Source organism: Alexandromys fortis, unplaced genomic scaffold, assembly GCF_014885135.2.
Source record: "Alexandromys fortis isolate MF-2015 unplaced genomic scaffold, M_Fortis_MF-2015_v1.1 scaffold_20, whole genome shotgun sequence".
NCBI lineage: Eukaryota > Metazoa > Chordata > Mammalia > Rodentia > Cricetidae > Alexandromys > Alexandromys fortis.
The window spans coordinates 5,700,071-5,719,668 of record NW_026067903.1 but is presented as its reverse complement, the minus strand read 5'-3'; the positions used below and the strand labels follow the sequence as shown (position 1 = coordinate 5,719,668).

Sequence of the window (19,598 nt, the reverse complement as noted above, 5' to 3'; positions counted from 1 at the left end):
CAGAAGATAAAGGCACTTGCCGCCATGTCTGAGGGCTGAGTTTAACCCCTAGGACTCATATGGTGGAAGGGGAGAGCCAGTTATTGAGAGCTGTCCTCAGGCCTTCATGCAATGGGTATGCGCACATGGACATATAATAAATAAACAAAACTGCGGCAAACCCCTGTTTTTAAAGAATAAAATCTGTAAAAAAAAAAAAAGGTCGGTTAGTTTTGAAAATTTTCTTTTTTGTGTGTTGATGTTGATGGTGAGGGAAAAGCATGAGCTGAGGACATACATTTTAAAACTACATTTTATTTACTTGAGCATACAGCAGGTTGCTATGTTCAAAGGGAAAAAAGGAGCCGTCCTCGTCTTGGCAGACACATGTGATCTTTAATTAGACGCTGAGTCTAGTGGCCCATCAGTCAGGCTTGGCATCACGCCGCCTTGTTTCCAGTCTCCAATTTAATTTAGAAGCCCTGGTTGGTGCCTGTTTGTAGCTGTTTCCATTGGCAGCAGGAGGTCCTCTCAGAATTCGCCTTTCTTTTCCCTAGAATCGAGCTTAATTCAGTGGGCAAGGCCAGAGCAGCTGCCCTTCCAAAGCCACTGCCACGTTACAGTTGATCCGGTGGAAAGATGTGGTGACCCCCAGACTCTCTCTGCCTGTTCAGTGCCTTGAATTTCTTACCGTTGCTGAAGACAGGACTCCGGCAGTGAGGGTTTATCGAGTGTCTTCCATGGAACTTAAAGTCTCACTAGGGTGAAGATGAAGAAACTTAAAGAAATAGGTGACGTGGCTCTGGACCAAGGGACCCCAGACTCTCGGAACATCCATTCACTTCTGCTCTGAGGCTCAAGTGGCTCCTTCCCTCATTGCTCCAAGAGCCCAGCTGATGTAGGAACAGCCCACCTGTAACTCCCCTTCCTCTGCCCTTACTTCATACATTTGAAGATCCAATGGCTCTGTAGGCCCTCACTAAGAGTGAGCCCCCATGGCTAGGGACCCATGCCTCCATCCTTGTCCAGTTAGGGCTTCCAGCATCCGTGCGGCCTGTTCCCTTGATACTGATGGTGGCGAGATCAGTTCTAGTCTTAGCTGAGACGCGGCAGTCAAGCCCAGAACTAACCGAAAGGGTGCAAGTATCCAGCAGGCTTCACCTCACTGCACACGAGGTGTAGAGAAATTCATCAAAGGTCTTTTCAAATTTAAACTGAGTTGCTATGAAAAAAAAAAGAGAGCTCGTATGAATTCTGATTACATTTGAATAACCTTGCTTTGATTTCAGACTGAGAGAGCCCTCCAGATGTGTTATTTAAAAGTCAAGAGCTGTGCTGGGCTCTGGGATATGCTGTGATGAAAAAGGGGGGAATCTCAATTTTTAGATTTTAGAACAGTCTATTGGAGGTATTAACAAAGAGTCACAGGAATATTAGTTATTAAAAAGAGATAAACTTAAATTCCCTCCTTAAGGGTATCACAGTCAGATATCTTAGCCAGTTTTCTATTGCTGTAGTGAAATACCCAAGGCTGGGCACTTACAAAACTAACCAAAGACAGCAATAACAGCAGCAACAAAACCAGATTACTGAGCTCACGCCTTGAAAGGTTGAAAGTCCAAACAGGATGGCTCTGACTCATGAGGGCCTTGGCCTGCATTTCGTCATGGCATCAGGGCAGGAATACATTTGTTCTCTGTGTCTCAGTTCTTTCTTTGCCCAGGTCTCCACCTCTGTTCACCAGTACCATCCAGGAGCCTGGGCAGGTGTGTGCCTCAAGAGGACAGGAATGGACAGTTAGCTGCATTTTACAGTGTTCTGCTTAGTTGAGGAATAGGAGGGCCAGCAGACAGTTACACATTGTACCTTCACTTAGACCTCAAATTGCCCATCCTTTGTATTTGGGATTGCTGTTGAGACAACAGAATGGCCCATTATGAAACATACATACTTCGTGGCTCAAGAGAGCTTGTTTTCTCTCCCAAATGGTGGGATGACTCCATATTATTTTAAATTAACTAGTGGGTAATTTCCGTAGAGTGGGACTGAGTGACGCTCCACACATGGCCTCAGGCGTTAGGGCCGTGAGTCCAGATCCTGCCATCAGATTTTAACATATGTCACACCACCGTTTCATAAAACTGCCGATTTCACCACTTCTTACATGGACGTAATGTGGCCCCTTTTCTCCTACCCACGCACTAATCTTAGGTATCTGGGAAATGTTTATTGTTTGTAAAATATCTTACTGATTCTTTGAGAATCTCACCCAGTGCATTTTGATCATGTTCACCCCAGCACCTCCCAGATCCACCTCCACCTTACCAACACCCAACTTCGTATACTCTTTAAAAAAAAAAAAAAAACACTAAGTCCAATTTCTGCTGCCTGTATACTTGTGTGTGGAGCCGGTCACAGGAGTGTGGTCAACCTACCAGCAGCCCGGAGATTGAATCTCCCCCTCCTAGAGGCCGTTATCTGTCCATAGCTCTTCAGTAAGGGTTTATGAGCCTCTCCCCCTTCATGCTACAATGTTGACTGGCTTGAACTTTTGAACTTGTACACGTCTTGTGTAGGCAACCACAATAGGTGTCCCACTCTAGCTGAATGCCCCAGTGACACTGAGCGTCTCCACTTCAACCAGTTGTGAATCTCTGTATGGATCATCTACGGCACCAAGAAGCATCTCTGATGGGGTCTGAGGGCTGCACTCATCTACGTGCCGAGAGAGATGAACTGAGAAGGATTCGCTGTTGTGGCCATTTGGTAGAATAATAGTAGGGCCCGTGAGGTCTTTGATCACAGGTTCTTGGCCAGCGTTACAGTTCTAGGCCAGTGCTCCATCCTGTGGAGTAGGCTTCAATCCTATTAGAAACTGATTGGTTGTGTCTGTAACATTCACCTTATTGCCCTCCCAGGCCACGTTGGTCGTTGTAGTTCATAGGGTTTACAGCGGATAAAAACTGTTGATGACTGTTTTTCTTCCACAAGCCTGTGAGAGCTAGCAGCGGGGAGGAAGCTTCCTGGTCGGTACCAACTTGATTTCTTCATGTCCTGTGACCTGTGTGTACTATCTTCAGCAATAGGGCCTCACCATCAAGGTCTGAAGGGCAACCAAGAACAATGGCAAGGTCCTGTATTATTTTGGGAGTCTCTGACCAACAACTAGAAGGGAGGTGTCCTCCACCTGACGTTGGCCTTTTCATTTGACAGCCTAAGGCTTTGGGTAGGAGCAAAATCTCCTTCATAGGGTAACTCTGATTAAGTTCTTCTATATGGAATATATACATACACACACACATAAATGAAGCTTATAATATATAAAGTATGTATATATGAGGCTTATAACATTGTAAGTTTCCAACATGGTTTTTCCTAACATCCTCAGTGTTAATAATCCTTCCCCCATCCTATTTGTCTGAGCTACCCCTGCCTTGCTCTCTCCATTTGAACCCCCCTTCTCATTATTTCCCTTTGGTCTCTTTGAAGTTTTAACACAGTTTATAATCTTAAAAATGTGCTGCTTTCTTAAAATAAAACTCTTTGCTATTTTTTCCTGATGCCTATAGCCTTTGTATGGTCATAGTCAGGCTTTTTCAGATCTTCATGACCAGATAGGAGTAAGAGGCCACAGCCAAGCTGCTGCTCAACTGGATCCGGCCTTCTCCCAGATGGGGAAGGGCCACCTAAGGACTGGGCTGGAGATTGAGAGTCACCACGAGTGCTTCTGTCTATCACTGTCTTCCAGGGCTGCATTGAGTGTTCCTCAGACTGAGCCATACCCGCTTTCTTTCTGGTTGTTTTTTTCCTTCCTGACCTTTGACCCATAGCATTTCAGGTCCTCAAGACAATCCTGCCTCATCCTAGTGTAAGACGTAGAATAAGACACAGACTTGCCTAGGGTCTGCCACAGTTGATGTCTGGATTCCCGAGAGCATTGGCATTTTCTTGAATGACCCCTGGGTTACATACCACTCAGGAGAGTTTCTTGCAGTAACAGTAGCCGTACATTCAGATGTGGGCAAGGCCAGGAGAGAGAAAGTAGCAGGTGGTAAATACGTTTGTTATAACCCGCCAAATAGAAGCAAGGAAGGGTTAGATTTAATAACAATTCTTGGTCATGTGCTGAGTGATATGGAGGGAACACAGCAAGCAGATACATTGTTTCTATACTCTAGATACTCACAAACCCTCTGCCTGGGGCAGCCTTTGCAGCCAGAGCAGCAGCTACGCCTACGCAGTGAACACAGGAGCAGGGCTAGAGGCCAGGCTGCAGAGATGAGTTGTGTTATGAGCAGCTGTCTCCTAAATATAAGCTCCTTGTTTGTGAGGGATTGCCTTAAATTAGACTGGACTCGAGAGGATGTGTATACTAACGGCACCAGCATTGGCTCATGCTTCTGTGTGTTTCTTGGAACCGAGGCTGGAGTGACAGCCAGGAATACGCTCCAACAGCCAATGGCGGTGTAACAGGTGCAGATCTGAGGCTCGAGAACAGAGACTCGAGTTTCCAGGGTCTCGTACCTCTTTACCATACACTGCACAAAGATGCACGGGGAAGGAGATAGCCTATTAAAGGGGAGATACAGAGGAGCCTGGAGGTGTGCCATGCCTCCCCCGTGGCCTGGCTCCAAGATGTCAAGAAGGGAGAGGAGGAGGGATGGGTTACAGTCTGCGGTGATCTTTCATGGTCATTAACATAGTCCTGATTCTCCGAAGTTGGCATTGCCTGGGATTTTCCCAGCATGCCTGCTGCCTGAACAAAGCTAGAGAGACTGATAGTCAGCCAGGCTTTTCCACTGCTGCCACCTTTCTCTCTCTCTCTCTCTCTCTCTCTCTCTCTCTCTCTCTCTCTCTCTCTCTCTCCCCTCCTCTCTCTCTCTCTCTCTCTCTCTCTCTCTCTCTCTCTCTCTCTCTCTCTCTCTCTTTCTCTCTCTCTTTCCCCTCCTGTGTCAGCAGAGCAGTGAGTTTGTCCTGGCAGCAAATGGATGGAGAAGTATTTGTTACGTTCCTTGCTGCTATGACCAAATAGATGACCAATATAACTTCAAGGAGCAAGGGTTTATTTTGGCTCATGGTTTAAGGGTGTCATTCATGGGGGGGGGTAAAGCCTGGTGGCCTGAGTGCAGGGCAGAGGGTCACGTTGCAGCCACAGTCAGGAAGCAGAGAGGGATGGGTGCTCGGCTCCATCTCCTTTTTATGTCATCTGGGACCCCAACTCATGGAATGGTGCTGCCCACACTTAGCATGGGTCTTCTACCCGAGAACCCCCTTGTATACATGCTGAGAGGTTTGTGTCCTAGATGATTCTAAATCCTGTCGAGTTGACAGTCAGTGGTAACCATTGCCGTGGTTGTGAGTAGGGTATCTCATGGGCACAAAGGTAGGGGATGCCGCAGGAAGCTCAGTTGTCTGGGTAGCTGGTCGACGATTGATGGTGGCGGGGTGAGGAGTGAGCCTTGGAAGAAGGGTGGGCTGAGCAAGTGTGGGCGAGGGATGACTGAGCACCGTGATAGGGAGCACGGGGTTCCTAAGAGCTGGCAGGACAGTGCCGTGAGCAGGGTCCTAAAGGTAGAATAATGGAGTAATGGGCACCCCGAGTTCTGGACTCGGGGTGCTCCCCTGTTCATCACTATATTCTTAGCACCCACGTAGCACAATCCCCACAGAGTAGGTGGTCACATCTTTGCTGAAGGCAGACCTCAACTAGATTATGACTGCTGGACTCACCCTGCAAGTGGGATGTAGAAGATTTGACAGAGAGGTGATGCTGGGCAGGAGCATGCGCTGTCACAGTGGAGTTCAGCTGTCCCGGGTCTCATTTCACTTGTCAAACCGGCCAGTTGGAGAAGTCAGTGCTGGCTTCTCACTGATCACAGTGGTCTCAAGTGTGATACTGCTCCTAGGTGAGGCTAGTGTTTCAACACGACCCTCCAGATTGCCACCCAGAGGTCAGAGGTCGGGACAAGCATGGGGCTCTCTGTTCAGAGGCTTCTTGGCTATCTCTATGAGATTGCTCATCTTGCTTCTATCTGAGACCGGTCTTGGCTGGCTTAGTCCTCAGAGGTCAGGACACATAAGGCTTCATGCAGATTCATCTCCTCTGGCTCAGCCCGAAGAATTTCCAATTCACAGAACCCACTGAGGTGGCCCGTGCTTCATCCTCTGTCCTTTTTTACTTCTGTTGGGTGTCACCGTCTCCTAGCTGTAGCTCTCAGATGTCTAACTAAGCCCTGTGGAAGGAAAGAGCCTCTGATCAGAATGCTAACCCTCCTCCTCTCCTGTGTAGTATCTTGTAGTTAAATGTACATATCCTGAATCAGGCTTTATATATTCTAGATTTTTTTTACCAGCTGATTTTGTTCCCCCTTCTTTTCCTTCCCCACAAAGCAATTTGTAGTTTAATCACCAGTGAGTGTAGAAGTCTATAAAGTCCTGAGTACAGTCTCCAGTCACTGTAGTGAAAATCCCAGTTCCTGCCAGACAGTGATTACCCAGTGTGACAACCCCCGATTTCCTGCCTCTGGATGACAGGAAGCTACCTCCTTAGAGGCTTTTCCTTTGGTGTGGCTTTGGGTGTACTGCCCTGAGACATTAGCAAGAGGAAAGCCTTATCTCATCTGAGACTTTTGCAGAGCAAGTCCTGTGGTCTTCAGGTTTGCAATTGGCAATGGTATGAGATTCTTCCAGAATCCCAGAATGAAGCTCGGCATACTTCATGCTTCGCTCCTTGAGCTAGAAATTGCTGTGCAGCTGTGCTGACCTCTGTCAGGGCTTGCCACTCGTATCATCTGGATGAGAGCCATTAATGCCATCTTACTCCATCTTGTTACCTAAGAAAAAGCCGGGACCCTAGCGTCCCTTTGCATCTGTCCTGCTCTTCTTGGCTGCATTTCACAAATCTGTCTTGATGGCTTCATGCCAGTCCTTTGGTCTGAGTCGAGAAGTCACATAGGGTGCCCAGAGACTGAATGGTGGCCGGTCTCCATCCCTGGTTATAGAATCTTGGGTTTCTGTCAACTATGATGTGGACAGAAGTGGTCAGTGTACATTTTGGGGAGGGGACTCCAGGGCCCATTTCTAGGGAAAGCCAACAAGCCAGACAAGTTGGTGTCATCTAGCCGTGTCATTCATTGGCTTGATCCTTGACAGGCCCCCCTGTGCCTCCATTTACCCAGATGTAAATAGTGAATAGAATTTGCCTGCTGGATTGTGGTGAGATAAAATGGAAAAATACATAGGAATTCCCAAACGCAAAGTCATATAAAAGGGAAGCTTCATGCCATATTTCTCCCAGGTGATACTCATGTTTTAATATGAGTTCCAAATTGCTTCTCTGAGGTCAGAGGTCAGTGCAATGGGGGATGTTTGGGCAGAAGGCTCTTTGAGCCCTCTTGAGATATTTCTGTGAACTAGATACAATGTTTTTGGGTGGGGCCAGCCTCAGCTAGGCTGGTCCTCAGTGATCAGGACACAGGACATCATGTGGATTTGTCTTCTCTGGCTTAGACTGGTGAGTTACCAGTTCACAGAACCCACAGAGATTTTCTGTGCCTCCTCCTTTGTCCCCTTGCATTTCCAGGGGGCCTTTCTCTCACTCAGCTTTAACTGTCAGATGTCTAGCTAAGCCTCTTTGCTAGAGTTCCTGATGAAAAAGGCCAGGCAGGTATCCCGCAAAGGTGTTTGTCATCTGACAGTTTGATCCTCTGTTGACTTTCATGATATCATTACCAGTGGCCCCTGAGCCAGCACAGTACATCTGTCAGAATAGAAGGTGGTTTGTGGACTCAGCATGGATCTTTAGGTAAACATGTGTTCCATTTGCTTCATCTTGCCTGCCTAAGGCATCTGATTGGTCTAATGAAGAGCTGAATGGCCAAGAACTAGGCAGGAGAGGGATAGGCGAGGCTGACAGGCGGAGAGAATAAATAGGAAGAGAAATCTTGGCTTGAGGGAAGGGAAAAAAAGAGAGGGACATGCCCGGGGCAAGAAGCCAGGCAGTTGCCAGCCAGCCAGACACAAGCAATGAAAGTAAGATATACAGAAGGAAAGAAAAGCAAAATGCCCTGAGGCAAAAGATAAATAAAGAAAAATAGGTTAACTTAAGTTAAAGGAGCTAGCCAGAAACAAGCCTAAGCTAAGTCTAGCATTCATAACTAATAAATAATCTCCTTGTCACAGTTTGGGAACTGGTTCATGACCCAAAAGAAAGCCTGGTATGTAAGGTCTCCAGCAATTGTCCTTCCTTTTATTTTTTGTTCACCTTCCCCCCTTTTTGGTGTGTGTATGTGTTTTCATGTATGTACATGTTCACCTGTGTAAGCAAGCACATACGTGCAGGTCATAGAATAACCTGTGTCACTCTTGCCTTCCAACTATTTTTGCTAGGGTCTCTTTGTTGTTTGCCACTCTGTGCGCCAGGCCACCTGGGCTCCTAACTTTTCGGCCCCTCCTGTCTCTGCCCTCTGTTTTGCCTTAGCAGCACCCAGACTACAGATGTGCACGACGGTGTCCAGCTTTATATGCACTGTGGGGATTCAAACCCCACAGCAAGCTCTTCAACTACTGAGGCATTTCCCTAGCACCCCCAATTAGTGCTTGAAGGAAACATGACTGAGGTTTCGAGGAGGAGCAGAGCAGTCAAGCTCAGCACAGAACAGGTCTCATTAGATGTGGCAGAGGCTGCCAGCTGCCACCTAGGACCGGACTTGGGCTTTTCTAAGGGCCACAGTGCACTTGGTTTCTAGTGGAGCCAGACAGTGCCCTGTGATGAGGCTCTAGCTACAGGTCCGTAGTGAGGCTGCTGTGTAGAACTTCAGGGAACGGTGTCCGAGAGGGAATGACTCCCTAGGGGATAGTTGTCCTGCCTCTGGACTGTAATCGGGATGTGCCACCTGTCATTCTAAAAGCCACCTTGAATCTAGTGTGACTTTAGGACAGGGCATCTGCTGGGTGATGCAGCAGCAAGATGAAGCATGGGCCTTGACTTTTATTTTTAAAATAGTCTTGAAATAATTGTAGATTGATATAGTTATGAGAATACAGACATGTGAACTACCATTTAGAGGGCTTTGTCCTGCAAAAATTACAGGAGTTGCCACAGCTGGGATTTTTAATTTGATGTACTTAAGGTCTCTTATGTTGGGCTGGAAAGATGGCACAGTTGTTAAGAGTACTGACTGTTCTTCCCAGAAAACCAGGGTTCAATTCCCAGCACCCCATGGTATATAACAACCATTTGTAACTCCAGTTCCGAGGTATCAAACATCCTTTTCTGGCCTCCAAGGACACTGTATGCAGGAGGTGCACTAACACACAGGCAAAAATCACTCAACCGGGCTGGAGAGATGGCTCAGAGGTTAAGAACATTGCCTGCTTTTCCAAAGGTCCTGAGTTCAATTCCCAGCAACCACATGGTGGCTCATAACCATCTGTAATGGGGTCTGGTGCCCTCTTCTGGCCTGCAGGCATACACATAGAATATTGTATACATAATAAATAAATAAATATTTTAAAAAAATCACTCAACCACATAATATTTTTAAATGTCAAAATAAATGAAATTATGTTGTGTTTTCACTGCCGTGCCCATTTCCCTCCTGCTCCTACAGCCTCTTTGACCCCTAGGGAAGGCCTTCTAAGGCCTGAATCTTGGTGACAGCACATGTTGTCCCAGACCTGGACCATGAAGACACAAAAGTCTGTATGAATCATATCATTTCAGAAATGTCATGCAACCAAACCTCACCCTATACTAAGACAGCAGACTTTCAGAAAAGACGGCTGAATGACCCATTGCTACCTTAGAGCAAAGGAAAGACTAGTGAAAGTGGCTTCAAGGCGGCTGGACACCTCAGCTACAGCAAGAAAGAGCAGGAATGTTGCTGTCATAGATGACTCGGTTCCACTCATGACTGCGGCTTTCAAGAGACGCTTCTGCCTTCTTCCTGTATCTTACTGAAGGATCGTGTATATTTTATGTTAAGCTATTCTGGCTGCTACAATATTTACGGGCACTGGGTGCATCCCAACACTGCAGGTGTGGCTCATGGAGGTAGCAGCATTTCTCTGGGGGACATTTTTCTTTTTCTTTTTTGGCTTGGTCTTGGTTTTTTAAAAAATATGGAATACTTTTATTAATTCTTTGAGGATTTCATACGTGCATACATGTATTGTGATCATCTTTACCTCATTCATCCCCGCACCTCCTCCTGGATCCATCCTACCATCCAGCTCTTGTCAGAGGGAGTTCGCTTGTTGGTTCCCAGCCACCTGGCTAGCTTAGACCTGAAATAATCACACAGAAACTGTATTAATTAAATCACTGCTTGGCCCATTAGCTCTAGCTTCTAATTGGCTAACTCTTATATATTAATTTAACCCATCTCCATTAATCTGTGCATCACCACGAAGTCATGGCCCTACCAGCAAAGTTTCAGCACATCTGTCTCTGGTGGCAGTTCCATGGCTTCTCTCTGACTCCGCCCTTCTTTCTCCCAACATTCTGTTTACTTTTCCCTGCCTAGCTAAGTTCTGCCCTGCTGTAGGTCCAAAGCAGTTTCTTTATTCATTAATGGTAATCATGCATACAGAGGGAAATCCCACATCATGCTTTCCCACCTCCTCCCACCTTTGTGTCTTTTTTCCATTCTTTACATAACACCTAATGTCTAATTTATGCTGTCCCTATACCCATATGTATGTAGACAACTACTGGAGTGTGGTTGACCTAATGAAAGCCGCTCTTCCCTCCCATAGAAGCCAGCAAATGCAGAGAACTTCCCAGTTAGGGATAGGGGCTCACAAGTCCCCTCCCCTCTAGGCTAGAGGGTTGACTGGTTTGATCTTATATGGTCTTGTGGAGGCAGCTATGGCTGCTGTGAGTTTGTGAGCAAAGTGGCCCTAACATGTCCAGAAGACACTGTTTTGGTCAGGTCCTCCTTGCCTTCTGGCTCTTAAATCTTTCCACTCCTTCGTCTTTAGTGGTCTCTGAGACTGGGAGGGAGGGGTGGAATATGGGTGCTCTGTCTGTGGCTGAGCACTCCATAAATGCTTACTTTCTGCACTGTGACCAGTTGGGAGTTTCTTTATCAATTGCCAAGCAGTTTGAGAACTGCACTAATCTTTGAGTCTAAAGATGTGAATTTAGAGGGAGCTTGGTGTTGGTCCATTTAGCAGTATCATAGTGGTAGGTTCACCCCTGAGCCTGTGAGCTCCCCAGCTATAAATTATTGGCCAGATTTATAATACCAAGCATGTGTTTCCTTCTGCAGAGTGGACCCTACATCCAAATAGAAAGAGACTAGTTACTCCCATAACACTTCTACCCCTATTGCACCCTTGGCCATATCTTGCCATACTGGTTTTTATTGCTGCTTTCAGGATTCTCAGTTGGGTAAGATTATTGGCGACCTGTAGTCTAAGCTGCCTTTGAACTTGGGGCAGTCCTCCTAGGAACCTTGGCCTCCTGAGCACTGGGATTACAGGTGTATACTACCATGCCTGGGGTGGGGGGACTCCCAGTTCTGGTTTTCATAAAGAGACTAGGTGGGGAAATGTAACTGGATGTTCAGAGATGCCCTCGGTAGGTTGATGTGCCATGTCTACTAGGACCCCACAGAGTTGGGGGGCCTGTCTCAGCTGCTTGCTTGCGTTGTGCTTCCCTTTCCAGGTGCTGGTGTCAGAGAGGATGTGTTTCTCATTTGGAGAGAAATGGAAGAAGCCTGCAACACACTGGTTCAGATCCGGAATCTGGTGGACAAGTCTCCTCAATCGGATGTGGTCCCCGAAGGCTGCAGTAGGTGCTGTTTATACTGAAGTTTGAAGTGCAAAGTAGTCAGAGATATTGAGGGCTGGGGATGCCAGTGGGAGGGGTGGAGTTCCATGCTTCGAAGTAGAATTCCTTAGCTCAGCTCAGAGGTGTTTCTGGGGAGAGTCTCTGGGGCTGTGGGATGTGTGTACGTGTGTGCACCATGCATGTGTGTGTGTGCACATATGTATATACACATGCTTGTGCTCATTCCCAAAGAAGAACCAGAGCTAGACAGTAGTTAATGCTATAGAGGCAGGAACTGCCTATAGCAAGAGGAGGAAACAAGGCTTGGTATAGAGCTGGGCTCAGTTCTGAACACAGCACCGACATCCACAGTGTGGAGTAGAGGGGCCCCATAAATGGAAAATTACTAAGAGGGGACACTATGAATAAGGAGGCTTCTGTCTGGACTGTCACAACAGGATTCCTGCTGAAGGCTGGATCAGATATGGTGGGCATGAGGAATTCCATTGAAATATTGAACTTGATTGTTTATCAGTTGGGGGTAGGGTTCTGGCTGTAGTATTTTATTAAGATTTCTGTTAGCTATGCAGAGCTGAATACGGAAGTCCAAAGATTGAGGATATTTGAAAAGAAGACACAGAGCAACTCAACTCAAGCTTACTCAAGAGGCATGTGGGGCTTTGTTTGTTTTCTAGACAGGGTTTCTTCCTGTTGCCCTGGAACTGACTATGTAGACCAGGCTGGCCTAAACTCCCAGAGATCCGCCTGCCTCTTCCTCCTAAGTTCTGGGGTTAAAGACATGTGCCCCTTTACCCGGCAGGGTGTGCGGGGACTTAGTGATGGGTCTGCTAGACTTGGCCCTGCCTACAGACCGAACCACATCCAGACTGACTGTGGCAGGCCACTGTCCACTTGCCCTCATACAACCACAATGAAAGCTGTATTCTAATTTAAGGCAACCCTTCTTTGAGCAGCAGAACGCCATTCATTGAAGGTAGACACAGTCTGGAAGGGATAGGGTCAGTGAGGGTTTGTAGTGCCGGTATTAAAAAGAAGTTACTAAAATGTACTTGCTCTTCTCGGTCTTTAGAGACCGTTCATGCCCTAAGTAGCCATGACAACTGTTACGTGACATTATTCCTGGGGACGTGAGCAAATGTCTATTGGCCCAAGATAGGGAGCATGTGACAGACCACAGCAATAATACCACCAAGACCCAACTTGATGAAATCATGAGTTTATTGGAATTGCTTACTGACTACCCAGCCCTCTCCTAGTCACAGCCGTCATCAGTGAGGCAAAGACCCTGTGTCTGCTTTCTGGGAAGGCGGCAACCATTCCCTCAGCTTGATTGCTCAAGCCCTAAAGGCTGAAGGAGATAGGGGTGGGAGATAGGAAAGGGGAAGGCTTGGATTGTCATTTGGGTAGAGTACAGATGAATTAAACAAAGGGTCTCTGGAGCTGGCTGTCATCATAGTTGTCACTGATTCACCCCCGTACATACCTTCCCTGGGGGACCCGGTGGTTAAGGACCAGTCTGCACATGTAACCATAGGGTGGGGGTGCACTGTCTGGCTGACGTGACTCATTAGCCCGATGCCTGGGATAAGAAAGCAGCAAAACCCACACTGGGAATTGATTTAATCCCAAGAGCAGGACATAGAAATTCCTTAAGAAAAAAAAAAGCTAACCCCCATTCCAAATATATATAAAACAATGTTAAAACAGTGGACACTGAGCAGCAAGGTGTCCATGAGGCACAGGGCAGAAGGGAGGCAGCCCTAGCTCTTCACAGTTGATTGCCTTGCAAGGTGGCCACGGGGCATGGAGGATTAAGCCAGGAGGAGCTTGTCAAAACCTGCTAAATTTGCAGAGATGGAGCGGAGAGTCTGGAAGGAACAAGGCAGCTCACAGCCCAGCATGCCAGAATGGGAAGAAGCGCATGCCCAAGGCGGCATGCAGAGGCTCCTCCTTAAGAATTCATCTGAATACCGAGCTCTTCACACACGGAAGAGAGTTGTCTGGCAGGTGGATGGGTGTGTATGTGTGTGTGTGGGTGCTGGAAGGAATTAGGAGAAAAACAGATAATGCTCACATCGCCTGGGGAACAGAGTCAGAGGACTTTGTTAGGACTACTTGGGAAGGTCTTAACTTTACTGGTAGGGAAAGAGGAGCCTCACGTAGAGCTCCATTCTGGGCACTCCTCAGATGCCATCAAAGTGAGACGCGAAAAGAAAACACAACCGTTTCCAGGTAACGGAACTACATCTCACAACAGAACTCAGAGACATTTGCATGGCACAGAACTGTTTAACACTCACCAAGATCGAATTCACAATACTTGGCATTCAGTCAAAGATTATTGTGCAGGAGAAGAAGCAAGAGAAGGCGACCTTTAAAGAGAGAGCGAGAGAGAGAAAAAAAAGATCAGTCAAAATTGACAGAGAGAGGCAGAATGATGTTGCAGCCAAGAGAGACGGTTTGGTCATGGTCCCCTGTGCTGGTCAGTATTTTGTCAGCTTAGTACAATGTAGAGTCACCTGGGGGAGAGGTAAATTTAATTAAAGATTTGCCTCTATCAGATTGGCTCATGGTCATGTCTGTGGGGGCATTTTCTTAATTGTTAATTAGTATAGGAGGGTCCAGTCCACCGTGGGCAATACTTTCCCTGAGCAGGTGGACCTGGGCTGTATAGGAAAGGTAGCTAAATATGTGCCAGTAGGTAGTGTTCCTCTGTGGTCTCTGCTTCAGCTCCTGCCTCCAGGTTCCAGCCTTGAGCTCCTGGCCTGTCTTCCATTGATAACAGACTATGACGTAGAAATATAAGCCAAATAAACACTTTCCTCCCCCCAAATGCTTTGGTCAATGTTTTATCACAGCAATAGCAAGGAAACCTAGGGCAACTGGCCCTCATCCCTGCTTCTTCAATTCTGAGTAGCCCAACATGAGATGCCTCCCCGATGGATGGAGGCCCTGGGCTTGGAACCCAGTACAGACCTGCCATAGTGAAACAGTGGTGGATAAAGCTATGTGATATCCACCACCAGGTAGGCCACTACCTGCAGAATGGGCAGCTGCAACTGTGTTCAGCACGTGGCTGACTGTTCCTCTCACCCTTACTTTAACCCCAGCTGCAGAGCAGGGAGTAAGACATAGCTTACCATGGGGGAGGGCCAGAAAGGTAGCCCAAAGATTTGTGATAGTGCTCAGGTCCAGGCTCGCTGCATAAGATCCAGTGGCCAGTAGAAGCTGGAGGTGGGCCAGAGCTCACAGACGGAGCCTCTAGATCAGCTCTAGCCTCAGGAAGAGACCCGTGTGCAAATGGCACGGGAGGTAGTTTTAGCCACATCACATCTGATTTTGGAGTGTGTTCGAGCACACCCCTCTGGAGCCATTGCAGACCCCTGTTACTATGGGATTCAGGTGCAGCCCATCTTAGCATCATTGCTGATGGCCAAGAATCTGTCTCTATCATTCACATATGTTCAGGTGGCACAACTGTCATTTCTAAGAGACAGGGGGGCTAAACTGTTCTACCACCTGGTAGAGACTTGTATTGCAAGGGGACATACTTGAGGTTTTTTGGGTTACATCTCTGCCGGCTGAAGGGCCTCAGATAGCCAAGACTGTGTGGGTACTCCCAGCTGTGAGACTCAGAGATAGCTTAGCTTAGCGTATGCTGGGATGGCTAAGGGACTGCATTCACCAACATTTCCCCAGCCTCAGACACCATAGCATCATGGTCAAGATCCCATTTGATGTGAGTACAACCATTGGAATCACAAGATGCTGTCCTGGTGCTGAGTGCTCAGCTGATTAAACCTAAGGCTAGAGATATTCTAGTGACCTCCATCCTAGGAATGCCAGCAGATGGCACCCCTGAGGGAGTTGTAGTGATAGAAGACAACACCTGGACTACTGTCCCAGCTGCCATCTCCTGTGGTGGTGGTGGCATTGGTAGCCATGGTGTGACCAGGGAGCCATAGCCTGAGACCGATCACTCACTATGACTGTGTTTAGAGCCAGACAGGACCCTCCAGGGTCTGATCTCAGGTTGGTGACTGTGAAATGAGACATGAGGGCCTTTCTAGGTCACAGGGAAGGAGTGACTTATGAGGACAGCCTGCTCACTTGATGTGCTGTCTTGGTTCTTTCTGAACAATGCACCATCAGCATATTCAAGAAGTCTGGGCTTGGGTTGCCCTTTGTTCCTGAAACAGTAGCCACATTCCGACAGCAGACTCATGCTTATTTCTATCTGGGTGTCACCCAGTGCTGACGTGATGAAAGCAGACACATGATTGCATGTGTCAACATGCACCTAGCAGGTGTGCCCAACCTCTTGACATTGAGACATGCAGTTGTCATCTACAAGGTTCAAAGGTGCTTTTAAATGTGTGTGTGTATGTGTGTGTGTGTGTAAGGACGTTTTGCCTGCAACTATGTCTCTGTCCCCTATGCATGTATGGTGCCCATGGAGTCCAGAAGAGACCATTACATGACCTGGGACTGGAGTTACAGATGCCTATTAACTACCTGTGGGTTCTAGGAATTGAACCTCGTCCTCTAGAAGAGCAGCCAGTGCTCTTAACCACCCAGTCATCTCTCTAGCCCCTCACAGTATTTTAAACAAATTTCTGATTTGGGGTTGGGTTGCATGATAGCACCCAGAGTCAGGAAACTACAACATGATACCTGAGAGGTAAACAATTTTCTTTTGAATAAACAACGGACCAAGGATAGAATCAAGAAGAAAATTAATATTTTTCCCCGACACAAAAGAAAAGGGAGACACAACGTCTCAAAGCTTCCAGCAGAAGCCACAGCAAAGTGAGAGTGTATAGCAAGCAAGCCGTGCCCCATCGGAAAAGTGTGAAGGGCTAAGACTACTGCCACTGCCTCTCCAGGAGCTGGGGATGGGAGAACTCATCACGTCCCACGTGAAGATACGGAGAGAAATCAAGATCTGAGCCGAGAGGGAGGAAAAAGGATAAAGCCCACCAAAGTCTGGCAAATCAGAGCTGACGCCGTAGACAGACAAACCCTGACTTAGGCTCAGCAAGGACAGGACAGGTGACACCAGTAAACAAGGCCCGAGAGGAAGGAGGACTGACACTTCACAAGGAAAGAGGTCACTGATGTCGCTGGGAACAACTGTGCACCAGCAGGGTTGAGAACCTGAAAGACATGGGCAGATTCCTAGACAGCAACTTACCAAGACTGAAGCATGGAAAACCAGAAACTATTTGATGATTTGATGACAAGAGCACACCAAGGTCCATTTGTAGTATACCTACAGCCAACAATGTACTGGGAGGCGAAGTCTATGGACCTTTTCTGAAGGTCTAGAACAAATCAAGCATGCCCGCTTCATCACCTTTATTCAGTTCAGCCCTTGAAGTATGAGCCTGAACCATCAGATAAGAGAAGGAAGCAAAGGCGTTCAGTTTGGAATCCAGTGAGCTCCGGCTTCAGTGAGGGAGCCTTTTGCAAAATAAATAAATACATAAATAAATAAATAAATAAATAAATAAATAAACAAATAAATAAATAAATGGTGGGAAACGACAGAGGATACTTAACACTGGCTTCTGGTCTCCACACACGTGGTTATGCACACATACACACACTCACACATACGCACACGCTCGCACGTGCACACACATATGCACAGGCTAAATACCTGTTTAGACATACAAGATTTGAGCTTCTCATTAGCACATGCTACTGATGAAGGTATACGTCACCTGACATTAGATCATGACTGGCTGAGCTGCACACTGTTAGCCACAAACAATCACTAGGATTACAAACAATACAACAAAGGAGATGGAATGAGATATCAAATTGAATGGAAATAAAACTCTTAGGAAAAAACTAGAGGAGAGAACTGGGTATGGCCGGCAGGAAGGGAGTGTTTACCAGTCCCATGCTGTTCAGGGGGTGCTGGCTTCCAAGAGTTAAGTGTAATTGGCTATTGTGGTTAATTATACCTCCATACAGAGCTATTGATAAAGCCCAGGAGGAGGTGCTGGCTGCCCAGGGGCACTGGCTCACTCACCTGGGCACTCCCTGTATGTAGGATCCAGGCAGAATCTTCGCCATGGTTGCAGGAGAGAGCATCAAACACAGTGGACTGTATGTCTATAAATTAGCAAGGGGCATGCCATGAGTGAGGTCAAGGAAAGAATTCCACTATAAGTCTACCAAAAATTAAAATAAAAGTTAACTCAGTCAGTAAAGGGCTTGTCTCCCAAACAGGCCTGAGTTGAATCCTCAGAACCCATGTAAAATGCCAGGCAGAGAGAGGGGCATCTCTAGCTCTATGGCCAGGCACTTTAGCCTGATGTGAGACCTTATCTCAAGGAAGGGGTAGTGTTCCTGGGGAAAACACTTAAAGTTGGCCTCTGACCTCCACATTCACATGTGCTCACACAGATAGACAGACAGACACACACACATGCACCCACCCATACCTGAACACACATACATACACATGCAAAAACACTGAAATACTAGGAACATTTAATGAAAGCAGCATAAGGATTGTATACTGCAAAAGAAGATACAGATCCTTGAAATTAATAAAGTTGTGCGATATGCTTGTTGAGATGGCTTTCTTCCAAACTGACTTACAAGTTTAGCACAATCTCTGCAAGAAATCTCAGCTAGCTTTTTGGCAGAAATTGACAGGCTGTTCCTAAACAAATTTGGAAATGGCAAAGGGCACAGAATAACCAGGAATGGTCTTGAAAAAGAAATTGGAAGCTATGTGTGTGTCATCTTTAAAATCTACAACAGAACTGTAAATAACCAAGGCTGTGTAAGGCTGTCCCAAAATGAATGCATGAAGGCCAGGTATGGTGGCACTGACTTATAATTGCAGTGTTCTGGGAGTCCGAGGCAGGAAGACAGCAAGTCTATAATCAACTGGGACTCCAAAGTGAGTTTCCACTGAGGCAGGACTATACAGAAAAACTCTCTGAAAACACAGATGCATAGGTTCATGGAATGGCCCCCAAATAAATCTGTATATCTATTGTAGATTTAATTATGGCAAGGGTATCAAAGACATTTCAATGTGGAGAAAATAACCTTCCAAAAAATGCCATGGGAGCAGCTGGATATATGCACACACAGTACTCTTGGCCTCTTATCTCACCTGTAAACAAAAAAATTACCTCACAGTGCATTAAATATCTCAATGTAAAAGCTAAATTATATTACTTTGGAATGAACCTGCACACAAATATGCATTGTCTTAGGCTTAGCAGTGGTTTGGTTTTGGCTGTTAGCAATAAGAAGAGTAGCAGAGATTAGATAAATGGGACTGTGGTGGTTTGGTTGAGATCTCCATTGAGTGGAACTGTTTGGGAAGGATTAGAAGGTGTGGCCTCGTTGGAGTGGGTGTGGCCTTGTTTCAGGAAGTGTGCCAGGAGGCCTAGTCTGGCTCACCCTGTCTGCCTGCTACTTCTCCAGCACCATGCCTGCCTGGTTGGCACTGTATTCTCCACCATGATAAGAATGGACCCACCCTTTGAAGCTGTAAGCCAGTCCCCATTCACAGGCTCCCTTTTATTTTGCCTTGTTCATGGTGTCTCCTCACAGCAATAGAACAGCAAACTAAGATAGAGACCTCAGAAATGTGTGCTGTTTCATGCTTCAGTGGGCACTATGGAAAAAAGGAACAGGCACCCAAGAATGGATGTAGTTAGAAATAAGATGTTCGTGAAGATTCTAGGTGAAGAAAAGCATTGGATGGTTACAGTTTGGAAATAAAAGACTGATAACCCAGCCTTCACTACATACTTATGAGACCTTCAGATGTCACAATTCCCCAAGC

The 19,598-nt window shown here is 46.7% G+C and overlaps 1 protein-coding gene across 1 annotated transcript in view; it reads left to right on the top strand.

The window, feature by feature from the left end:
• The window catches only part of Vwa3b (von Willebrand factor A domain containing 3B), a 168,776-nt gene that overhangs the window by 50,088 nt on the left and 99,090 nt on the right, over positions 1-19,598 (top strand). Inside the window, 1 exon segment of the mRNA XM_050134599.1 lies at positions 11,651-11,776. Within this exon segment, the coding sequence (XP_049990556.1) occupies positions 11,651-11,776 (126 nt within the window).